This window comes from Pieris rapae, chromosome 12, assembly GCF_905147795.1.
Source record: "Pieris rapae chromosome 12, ilPieRapa1.1, whole genome shotgun sequence".
NCBI classification, from domain to species: domain Eukaryota; kingdom Metazoa; phylum Arthropoda; class Insecta; order Lepidoptera; family Pieridae; genus Pieris; species Pieris rapae.
The window spans coordinates 5,776,692-5,789,703 of NC_059520.1; the positions used below are offsets into that span (position 1 = coordinate 5,776,692).

General features: G+C 34.3%; 1 protein-coding gene across 1 annotated transcript; it reads left to right on the plus strand.

Moving 5' to 3' along the window:
- Window positions 1-11,534: 11,534 nt before the first annotated feature.
- Window positions 11,535-12,595, plus strand: LOC111004294 (proline-rich protein 36-like). The gene has a single exon (XM_022275283.2). The coding sequence runs from the start codon at window positions 11,657-11,659 to the stop codon at window positions 12,323-12,325; it is 669 nt and encodes a 222-aa protein (XP_022130975.2). The 5' UTR covers window positions 11,535-11,656; the 3' UTR covers window positions 12,326-12,595.
- The last annotated feature ends 417 nt before the right edge of the window (window positions 12,596-13,012 follow it).

Here is a 13,012-nt window from a genome sequence, read left to right on the forward strand (position 1 = left end):
ATAGACTGGACAGACTAAATTCTAGATCCACCCTTGAGACGAAAGTAAATTAAAAAATAAAGTTTGCCCACAGTATGACAAACTTTTATATGACGCGGTCTTTAGCCACATTGCACAGTGCAACACAAATGTTATGAATGGCGCATTAGTGTATATTGCCTTCTTTGCGCCCTAAAAAACCCGACCCAAAAGGAAGTAAGCAAGTGTGTCTTCTGTTCACTTAAGCTCTTTCAGTTTACTTAGTACTTTTTGTCTAGAGTCTAAATAAACTAGTTGCCTGATATTACATTTGTTTTTTATAAATCCCTAAAATAAAACGTTAAAATTCCGTTACCAAACGCAAAATTTATGCAGAAAAACAAACGAAAAAACTTAAAGCCTAGGGTTTTTGTAGAAATAGTTACAATGCTCATCTTTTTCTGAATGAACTTCCTTATTATACCAAATATGGTAAACAATGAATTATGAATGGCTTTTGCACTAACAATAGGCGTTCAATAGTTAACACGTATTATAGTCAACTAGTATTAAAAAGAATTTGGTAGGCTACATTATGTTAGCTAGGTACCAAATAAAAAAAAATACGTATACCTATATATCTCAGCTAAGGCAATTTACTTATTCTTTGTTTAATTTACTTCAAGTATTACGTAAGCTCTATAGGGTCGAGGGGGTCTATGATTTTCTTATTTGGTGATTACGTCAACAGTAATTATTTACTATTTTACACATGACTAAAGAAATTGAATGTATGATGTATGCAAACTCTTGGCTCGGCGGAAATTATTTATTACGCATATATAAGTAAATAACAGGTTTATAACGTGTGTAAGTCGAGTCATAGGCCGAGGTGGCGTGATATAGTTGTACCTTCTATGACTAAGAGCCACGTTTTTGGAATTAACAAGAGCGTTTAAACAAGGTTTGGTGGGCATTTAGAGCGTTATACTTTTAAAAGCGTAATGATACTTTGTTAGTTGCTTGTTAAGTGCGTTAGTGAGCCCTTAAACTGAGCTTCAGTAGTTATGCGAAATGAGTAAGTATACTTTGTTTCGACATATACTCTACTATTAATTTCAGCAAGATGTCAATTACATTTTGATTAGAAGAAAAACACTTTAAACGGATTGAAGTTATGTAACTTTGTAAACTTATAATTATTTAAACATAATTTTAAATTTAACCGACGTTTCGCGTACTTTACAGCGTGCGTGGTCACGGTGACATAATACATAATTTCAATCCGTTAAAAGTGTTTTTCTATAAATGTGTAACAATTTTGTTAATAAAAGATTTGACTACATTTTGATTAGGTTAAATTAGAACCAACGCATTGTCAAGCGCCACATCAAAGAATATGCACTTTTATTGTACAGATATTACGAGTAGGTACTACTCGAACAGTTCCCCCAGGCACCGGGAATGTAGAAATGCGTAAAACGCATCGACTCCAATGCTGTAATATAAGACGCTGAACAAAGTGCCGCTTAATAAACAACCATGAAGTTAAAAAAGGCCGACGTGTACTCGAATTTCAACCTTAATATCATAGACATACTTGATAACAAGAATATTGTGTGCGCTAGACTTGACGGCGGCGGCCTCGTGCGCCCGCGACGTACAGCCAGACCGTTCGGCGCCTGCGCACAAAGGGCTCATTGTATTCTGTTCAATTCTTTGGAACGGACCCTAATGTTTTTTTTATAAAATTCTTGATACGAACGGCGTCAAACAATGGGTTTCCGTCCTTTTATTGGCACCTAATTTTTTGTGGACGCTTTAATGGACGGCGTACCAGACTTAGAAAATTACAACCTGTTCAGTCCACTTTGTTAAGGAAAGGATGTAAAAGTGAACCAGCTTAAGAAAGTAAAAAAAATAAAGTTTCTCGGAAATTTATATTTTTTACCTTTTGTTTATTTAAACAGAAGATATTAGGCAATTTGATTTACGTACGTCATCTTTTTGATTTGATATTATCAATTATTAAGAACGCATCATAATTATATATACAAATAAATGTTTACTTCAATATTTATTTCGCACTCTACATTTTTAAATTTACAATTATTGTACATATATGGAATATTACGTTACCACTACTGTACGTAATATTCCTGTTAAAGGCTAGTTGAAATTGCTAAACCTTTTATAACAAAATATTTTTAAAAATATAACACACCACCCTGTCTTAGGTATTATCTTATTTGGAAAGATCGGAAAACTATTACAGATTATGGTAAAATCTACAAAATATGAAAAAGCTTAACCTTGTTTTGATTTTTGTTTCATACTGGAGATTGATGAAGCCACTGAAGTATTTGAATAATAAAATTAAGTATCGAGTTAGGTGTGGCAGACGCCCACGGCCGGCCACCAAACAGGTTTCCGCTCACTCTGACCTGCGTGGAAACCGATCGAGTCTATCTATCTACTTTTACGATTTGGCTTTCCATTTTCTATACAAGTTTATAGACTATTAATTTCTCATTTAATATATTCACCGTTGTATGTAATTTAGGACTACATAAAAAATGGCAAACTACTCACAATAGCAGTGTAGTCATGCCAGGATTGACCATTCTGTGATTCATATTCAGAGATCATGATTGGCAACTCTTCGATTCAAACACCCCAAAACCTACAAATTTACGCTATATTGTAAAGGACAGACACCTTATACTCAAGTGAGGTTAACTAGCTTAAAATTATTTAAAACGAACGAAACTTCTCATCTTAGAAATCTGTGTTATAATACGATAGTTTTACTGTAGAGCTGAATATTCTTTACTTTTCATAAGTTTGGTATTGGTATAGTTGGTCTTGCAAATAGTAACTCTTAAGTCTTAGGATCCCCCTAAGTCTTAGGATAGATACTCAGGAAAACGATAATTTTCACAACCATAATGCCAGAATAGAAATTGTAAGTGAAATAGGTGAGTAGGTATAAATAAAGATAGCCCGACCTACTTTACTCAATTTTCTTTAAGTAGAATTTTAATTAAAACATCCCCATCCTACCAATACCTTCTTTCTATTTCCATCACAGCGCAAACACAGTTAGACTAATGAGACTGGTGTTATTGTGTAATTTACTAATTTAGCTTTTATTAATAAGAAATAATTTTAAGGTATCGTCATAATCATATCTACATAGTTAACAGTAAATATAGCCAGCGCATGAGTGGCAAACGGATGTAGATAACATTACGCTGCGTTGACATCATTCATGTACACTTGCAGTTGAAACGTAGCCGATAACGTGGGAAAATTCCTAAACTCTTCGGCATTATTTCTTCATATCGGTAACACCGCGAAATAAACCTATATTTAAAAGTAATGTTTGTATATCATAACCGCGTATTCATGAACGGTTATACTAATTACTAACTAGTGTAATATTTCATTATTTCAACTTTGTACTGAACAAGTTACCGTAATGCGCCTATGCATAGGTTAGCTTTTAAAACGTAACAAAGAACAATCTAAACTAAAACCGAAGATAGCAGAATGTAAATTAATGTCAGACATCTGCAGCTATAAATTTGCAAACACGTCCCTGATTCAAGATCTGGCTTAGCGCCACCGTTTGCCCATTGCACAACTCGTGCAACTACAAAACGTATTATTATCTATGATCTAGACGTCGCTAAACTTGTTTTATAATTACAACAGGAAAATTATACAATGATTTCTGGCTGTAAAGAAAAGAGTATAAGGAAAAAATTGTGTAAAACACGACGGTGAACTATTTGCACATTGATTTAATATAATTAACAAATATCAACTATATGAAAATGTAGTTCATTAAATAAATAAAATATTATATTTAAAACAATACGAGAAGCTTAATATCGTACTGTTGTTCAAGCCTTTTCATACAAATAATTGGCACGTTTAATACTTTGGTTAATCTCGTGGTAAACTACTATAGATATGGAACAAAGTGATCTTCTACGTTAGATATGTACCTATGTGTACGTATTTCTCATCATCACTTTGTTCCATGTTTTACGTTTAAGTTAGTTTAAGTTTATTCCATAAAACTTATTAGGTTTGTCTATGCAACGCACCAAGTACATAGTTAGAAGTTGTCATTATTCTAACCACGCAAACGCATGTGCAGGTGAAAGCTTGCTTCATAAATAACTTAATAGGACACAAACCGCATGCCTAACATCGTAGCTTACTCTTGTACAAAGTGCATTTCTGATTGCATAGATTTTAGGTTAAGTGATAATATATAGCTTATATATAGCTGATAATATAGCTAATTAACTGTAAACGAACAGACTTTTGGTAATTTAAATTTTAGTTATATAAATATTAATAAGTATATAGTTACATATAAATACATACGAAGTAGTTGCAAATGAGCAACTAAAGCAAGCATGAGTTAAAAGCCTTTAGGTCATGGCTTTTTATTTTAAAATAAAGAAAGGCCTTATAACTTAATACGCCAATACCTGGGTAACCTCGCTAACAACTTACATTAAATAAGAAAAATCTGGTAAGTAACTATATTTCACATGATAATAACTCAATAAATAAACCAAAAGGAGGTTGAGATTTATGACATAGATGTATCTCTGTAATATTTCCTGAACACTCGTGCTTCCCTCAAGAAAAGTACCTACCAATTATATTTTAATTATTACCATGCCGGCAACGCATTGAGAGTTAATTTCGGGTGAACATGCTTGCCCCCTGTTCTATAAAAATCCAGATTAAACTATAAAGGAGTGTAGAAAGTATTTTTTGTGTTGATAGATTTAGACCTAAGTTAAACAATATCCTACTCAGAAACAAGATCCATTCTCGGAAGTTTAAATAATTTGGCAACAGTTAAGCAATATTTAGTTATTATTATGCAATATACAGTGAAATATCAAACCTATGATATCGTTAGATTATTCAAAATTAGCGTCTTGATAAAGATTGTTTTGTGCAAAGTAGGTATTGCAATGACGACGCGCGGTCTCGCACGTAGACACTAGACGCATTATATATACTCGTCATTATATACTACTCGAGAATACATATTTACATTTTACATATTAGCAATTTAAGTGTCGAACTTCCTTAGCGTTTTCGCGCTTCCTTCTAAAAGAACTGTAAGCAATAATAATACATTCAAAATATTTGAAAAAGAAGTATTAAAAAAAGCTTAAATCAAGAACCACCTAGCAACCAGTGGGTTGGGCTCCATAAAACTACTATGATGTTCAAGTAACGGTTTCGCGCTGACGACTTTCCACTTTTAAAATCAGGTTTTAATAATAGACAAAGGTATTAGAATATTATCTTATAATATGTTTATAATTACTAAGTAGGCAACTGATATGATTAATTAAAAGGGAAATTCCATGAGTAATTAATTAGTCCATACCAAGACATTCAAGTTGTCAGCAATTATTTACTAAATTAGCTCTTTACTATTTAGGTATGCAGTTTATATCTATCTTTATATACAAGTTAGGTAGGTGAGATACAAAATTTAGTATTTCTGAAAAGCGAATAAAATTTCAAGATCTGTGATCTTAAGAGTCAGTAACAGTAGTAACAATTTTCTTTACAAAAGATTTTAACGTATTCTTAATGTAAATCCTATGCAGTATTGAAACCTTCTTGTAAAAGTTCAATAGAGAGCAATTGAAGAATTATAACGGTTTAGGTGTTATGCGTATATTTAATTATTTAAATTTGCTTATATCACTTAAAACATAAAAAATTTATTGTGGTCCACGTATTGTACATATATGTACTATACTAATATACAGGAACATAGATTGCTAGATAGACATAAGGAGCTGTTATAGACTGAAGAATCATTATTCATAGTGTAATTTTTACTTTATTTCTTTCCATTTTATTAATTAGGTTCGTCAATATAACAAAAAGTGCGTAGTACAGATTTTCAGCTAGCTTGTTTCGTTAATATTACATTCGTCCATTGTCGAAGTGGTTGATGTTTCAGAAGGTCGTATTGATAATTATCTATTTATGTATTTCGTCATCAATTTGTTTATTATTGATAAATCTACTTTAATATCAATTTTTAATTGTTATTTGTTTTTATGATTATGATTTCATTATTTTCAATATTAATACATAGAAAATCCTACTGTATATTTAATTGTTACGTTATGGTTTTAATAAACAGTACCATTATATAATACATTGTAAGAATGTTTTGTGAATTTATGTTATGCACATTGTTTTGATATTTAATATATGGGCAATAGTCATAACAAAATCGCGTCAAGCTTTTTTGCATATTTTATTCGAGGCGAAACTGGAAGATACAAAATATCCTAGTAGGAACCTAATAAAAAAGGAATAAAGACACAGAAACATAGTTGACTACGTTTAGTGATAATTTTTTAAAACTAGTCCTATACGATTTTTAGTCAGTGTGTTTCAGTCAATTACATAATAAGATATTGTTTTAACGGGAAACCAAACTATAGCTGCGGCATAATCATGTTAATTAAATACTTAGTAAGCCACAAAGATTTAATAAAAATATTTACTTTAATTATTCACATATTAAGAATCTGTTAAAAATGCCGTCTTCGAAATTCTTTTTTCCAAAGAAGTCATTTCATTTACGCAGGTATAGACCTCGTTGACCCATAGACAATGGAATGCGAAGCTAATGTTCATTAAAAGCGTCAAGGACGATATCAGTAACGATCTCCCTTGAGACGAGTTCTTTCTAGCCTTGTGCGTTGTTTGGAATAACTTTTCGTTAAAAGTTGCCGCTACTTTTAAAAAAAAAGTTAAACAGAAACAACAGAGCAACTATAATCAATCTCTTTAAGACAATTGTCAAAAATAGCAATGTTTTAATGCAAATGCAAAACAATTCATATTTTACAAGGCAGTTAACATCTTACATCAAGCATGTGAGCCAAAACCACTTCAAATGGACCAGTACCAGTAGAACCATCAACTTTTGAAAATTAATAGAGATGCAGGATCAATCAACACAATTCCATTATTTTTTTGTAGTCTTATATTATATGGACTTTTATTTAAATTTGAAGACATTACGCTAGTGATTTAATGTCCTTTCCATTCGAATAACGTATTATATAATACGAAATTCAAAATCACTTTCTTTATTTGAACGATTAGAAAAAATCAAAAAGCATGTTTATAATCTGTCTGGTGAAAATCTTCTACTCTCTTTAGACCTAAGATATTCATACATTGATGTTGTAACATGTGGATTGTGGATGTTCGATGTGTTGGCTCAACAACGCTCGAAAGCACGATTATATACCGTCATGCATTGGAATAAAGAGAAATTTTATAGATCCAAGGCCTACGTGATCATCGATATAGAATTATTAATTATACGATATTGTGATTTAAACCTTTTTGCTTAGGAATAGAGTTTAATTTAAATTGGTGTTTTATAAATGTGTGCTATCGAAGCAATCAATAGGGCGATGCGGCGCGGGCGTCGCTGAGTCTCAGAAGTTATTAGCTTGTTTAACGACAGGCGACTGTTTGTCTAGAAATACAGGGCCAATATTATCTAAGTAAATACGTAATCTTTCCCTTTCTATTCGTAAGCCTCTATATATATGTCTATCTTTATTAGGTGAAAATTAGAAACGTTTAAGAAGTTTTAGGCCAACTTCTGTAACGTCTTAAAAGTCCTTTCACATACATTCTTCTTCGTTCTAGATTGTGTATTCGATCGGGTGGTTAGATAAGTGTAAACTTAATAATTATAGATAGTGTACGGCACGAATTTGTCAAGAATAAACTGCCGGGTATAAAGAACATTCCGTACCGCAAAAAGCAAAAGCGTGGCTGGGGCCCTATGTTTTTAATACTTTATCCCTAATGACCATATAAATTATCCATAAGTGCGTAAATAGTTAGAAACTTGCATGTTAATTGATAAGCTCTATAAAGTTGCTGAGTCAACTAGAACGGAACGCATAATACCACAAATATTTATTCCTGACCATATAAAGGGTATATGCATTCATTCATCTATAACTAGGCATATTACACCCACTAGATCGTGAGTCACAAAGCAATGATTGTGAACAACGCAGTTAAATATTTCAATTGAACGTTATTGTCTTATTTACAGTTTTTATTTGTAGTTAAGGATTCTATTCTAAACACCAATTGTAATTGCTACGAATCGTTTTTTATTAATAGAAAGTATATTATACCTTCGTATATTTTTCAACAATTTTTATTACACTAAACTTTTTGAATTTATTGGCCCAGTAAAATTTTAATTAGACTAAACTGAAGTACAATTAGTCTTTCTTTTGATGAAAATACTTAAAACGATGCAATCGCGAGCCTTATAAGACTGTGACCTTTAAATAATTATTAGCCCCTGGCCTAAAACAATATGTTCTAGTAGACTTTATTGTATTATATTGTCCCTACATCGAATTAATAGACGTTAAGACGAAAATTTTTGAAGTAGGTACACTTTACTTATTCATAATAAAGGCCAGAAGGCCGACTGTTATCTATCGAACTATATCGATATATCATATCATTACCAATAATTAACCAGTTGGTTTCGATAGAAAGTATGTGTTTTAAGTTTCTCTTGTTTTCATCAGAAATTTTAAAAAACACAGAGTTACGTGTACAGCTGAACTGAAATCAATCATTAATAGACGTCATTGGTTAAAGAAAAACAAAGGATTAAGAATTGGAGTACAATTACATTGCAACAAACATTAGTTTTATAAGTACAAAAAGTCAGGCCTTGTTTATTACATGATGTCATGACGGCTTAAATTACAAGGTACTTGGCCTTGTGTCAGTACTTAATACTTGTAACTTAGAGTATAAATAACGTTGATCTATGTACTTTATAGAAACTCTTTATATCACTTGATCGAAAGCAAGTAACGCTACGGATTAACGACAACTCAGGGCACGAGGTTAATCCGATAGATAGATAAATACCGCGAAAACAGAAAGAAGTATATTTTTTATGCTCTTCAATTAATTGATGACATTACCTGGCAAGACAAACATTCTAAAGCCTTGGTAAGCTTTAGTATCTTAGTATAAACATAATAATACATCATACTGTTTGAAATGATTACTATTTTATTGTTATAAGTAGGTGATCAGCCAAACTGAGTCACGTTGGGTGTAAGGCATGCCGGTTCTCTCACAATAAATTCCTTTACTGCTCCAGCAATTAATGTAAAGGCAGCAATGTTTTTTTATAATTTTGCTTCTCTAGAAAAAATAAATAGGTTTAGATATTGAAAACCGCTACACCTACAAAAAATTTATAAGTCAGCATATTGATAATTACAATCATATATTTATATATACATACATATATTATTGCATAGATACATACATATTAACTTGTTATAATTACAAAACATGCTACTGATTAGACATGCTAAATGACATGTCATCAATTCGAAAAATAAACATCAATTAAAGAAAATTACCATAGAATTTATAATATAGCTATCCTAAGATATCTATCGATTATTAAATCAGACTCTTTTTGTTTGCAAGTTTTGGTAACAAGTTAATAATAAGGAATAGCAATCGTTACACCATGTTCCATATGACGTTAAGTAATAAAGAATAATAAAATAAATTAAAACAAAGACTTGTCATCTATCAGCAGGAGATAACTGTTTAATGTTTTGTGAAGATAGTGTCTATGTAGAAAGAGCTCCAGCTTACGTGGCGGTAATACCAATAAACGTCCGGATCGTAGCATTTTTATGAGGATGATTAGTCGAACTATATTTATTAGAATTAGTCGTAACAGTGCTGTCAACATATCAAGGGTGACTGTTATGTTTATAAAATTTACTGACCTGAACTTAACTCGGACTAATACAACTTTCAGGAAAATGCAATAAAATGTTAATGCTTTAAAACTTTTGGTAAACCCAGTTGTGGCCTCTCGTTAGTTGTCATAATAAGAATAGATGAATTCTAATCAAGACGCTTGGGCCGGATATTAATACGCCACAAACCACATAGCTTCATTAATTATTTAAAAAATATGCTTCAATTTTGTATACATGGTATGGAAGGAAGGTACTTCTTCATAGATTATGAGGATAGGTATATTCAACTACTAGGGATCTGTACCTTCTACCTGAATCTCTTTGGCGAAACAATGTATTGGTGTTAGCTATTAAAGTATCATTATAATAATAATATACTTATCATTTTCTAAACAGTCTGATTGTCCTTAGCAAACTATGAAATAGCCATAATAATGAATGTAATATAAATTTAAACCCAAGATGATAATCATAAATATTAACGTTATTGTTAACTCGAAATAAGCGAAAATTCATTGAGCTATATCCTACCTGAAAACGTAATATAATGTTACTATCATTTGCAAGCTAAAGGCCGCTGTTGGTTTCACGGTCACCGGACCCGAGGTAGGTACGGAAAGCAGGCTTATCGCTCAACCCACACAAAAAATATACTGACTTTCCTCGAATCGACAACGGCGCTAAGAAATCAACTTATATTGAAATGATTTAACCACCCTATACTTGTATAGTACTTACACCCTTTCGAATTTGCGCAGTTTGAGTTGAAATAACTTGTTGATGTGAGCTGAGGCAACGCGGGTGTGGGGCGACGTAAGCGGGTGAAGGGGGGCAAGCGCCGCTGAGCGACGGCCTGTCTACGGCGCGGTGCCGGCGACACCCTGTCTGCCATGGACAGCGACGTTGCCGCATCGTGCACATTCTTGTCCGCTTGCGCCCTTCCCCCGCGGCCCCGAGCCCACTAACCGCCCGCGCTCTCTGACTACTCGACAACGTCGCATGCAAACTTGTTTCGTAAACGGATGTGGCAGCGACCAAGGCAGGGCTTGGTTGGTACGTTATCTATTTCATTCACACGTATTTAATTGATCAAGTTGGAAAGAGATAGCAATGGTGGCGCTACGTGCTATCGGCTCCCACTTGCGGCATTTTTTCACGCCGAGAATGAGGCGAGATTAATGCCTAAAGCTTTGTTCACGTTGTTTGTTGGAAAATAAAAAAAACTTCGAAGATTGCTAACATACTAACCTTGTTCGTTACGAAATTTTAAATCTAGCTTGTATGTGTAAAACACTAATATTCACCTAATTTTTTAATCTAGTTTAGCTGTGGGTTTTATAATTTTTACTTTTTATCATTCGTACATCAATTATAAAACTAAGGAATTGCAAAACAGTTTTACGTTTTGAAGCCTTACCTGTGCCAAAATTTACTAACTAAACAAATACTTTCTTATTCATATAAGAACAATATTATTTTAGATTTATTGAACTCATATCAAAAATTTCGATCTTAATCGCTTATCAAGCACAAAAGATATTGTAAAAATTAATTCCGACATCATATTGTACTTGCCTAGGTTTAGGATGAGGCTTTTATTTATTCATATGACTTCTACTATTGACTGTTACGTAATAACTGCTAACCTATTTTATAACAACATTGTGAATGCCGACTAATGGATATACGCGGCTCAAGTCGCGCGCTGTGGGCTCCATGCCGCAGGCAACAAGCGCGCCGCCAACATCCGCGCCGCGTCGAGACTCGAGCGAGCGACAGTCACAGTCAGTTCGGCGCCGACAGCTATCACGCGTACACGTCTTTTTCGCAACATGGCCGCTGCCCATACGCACTCGGCCCCCGTGCCCTCAGATCGTCGTTCAGAGGGCCGGGCTGGTTCCCGCCGCATATTTCCTCCACAATTTAAGCTCCAAGTTCTCGATGCGTACAGGAGAGATCCTCAATGCAGAGGAAATCAACGTGCAACTGCGAGAAAATTCGGAATTCACCGACGACAAATCCAGAAATGGCTACAAGCCGAACCGGCTCTACGGGCAGCGCATTTGAGGAGAGCACCGCAACCTGCACCTTCGCCACCGCCTTACTCCGTCGGCTCGCCAGAGAGCGCTCGCTTGCCTTCACCTCCGCCGGCGGCTCTGCCAATCCAAGTGCCCACACCGATAGCAGCTCCCGTGCCAATCACGCCTTTTACCGTGGAACCTATCGATTTGTCATTAAAACGCCTTACACCACCTCCAGCACCGGTTCCATCGTATCCACGGCTGCCTTTGGCTCCAGAACCACCGAGAAAACCGTTTAAATTGTTCAGACCATACCTAATAGAAGACGAAGGAAAGAGGCCAGCCATAGCGTCCCTACCCGTTAGTAGTGGCGTTCACGTGTCTGCATTCGTGCCAGTGCAGAGCGCTGCGGGTTGCGGAGGCGCGGTGTGCCCTGCTTGGGGCACACTAGGACCTGCCTACCCGACCCCGTTAAGATGAAACAGCGCCGCCGGGGCATGGCCCCGTCCCTACTGTGATCTAGTCTCCGCCGACGCCCGTCTGGCGCCGCCCGGGGCGTAGCCCTCCAACACCGTGCCTTAATATTCTAAGAATGACTTGTCGCCATAGTGCTTTACGCCGTTGTCTCGAGATAACTGCTTATTTTGTATAGAGTTATAGATTAGATTTAGATTTGAAATGTATTTTTATAAGTGCGGTTTATAAAGTATAACTATTACAGATTATTATGATATACTTAATTATTATTATTACAAATAAAAATGTTGTTTACTATGATATTTTATCTATTTCATTTTGGCGTTCGCCTTCTATCAGGACTCACTAGGAGGCAGGTAGCGCCGGCGCCAGCCACCTTGTCTACCTGATAAAATGTAATCCCTTAACAAAGAAACTATTATGTACTCAAATGTCCGAACAATACCTATATTTCAGTGGTTGTAAGTCGTAACTATAAATGGTTCGCTCATTCATGGCTTTAAAAATACAATTTAAATCTCAGATCAGCACGTTGATTATTAAGAAAGACCTGGACTATAAATATTTTCATTGTTAATACAATTGTGCCTTAGCCGGTTTTGATTGAGTTGATAATTATTTTTTAGCAAAATTCATAAATATATTTATAATAGTAAAATTAAAAATGCAATAAGGTCTTCAAGTACTTAA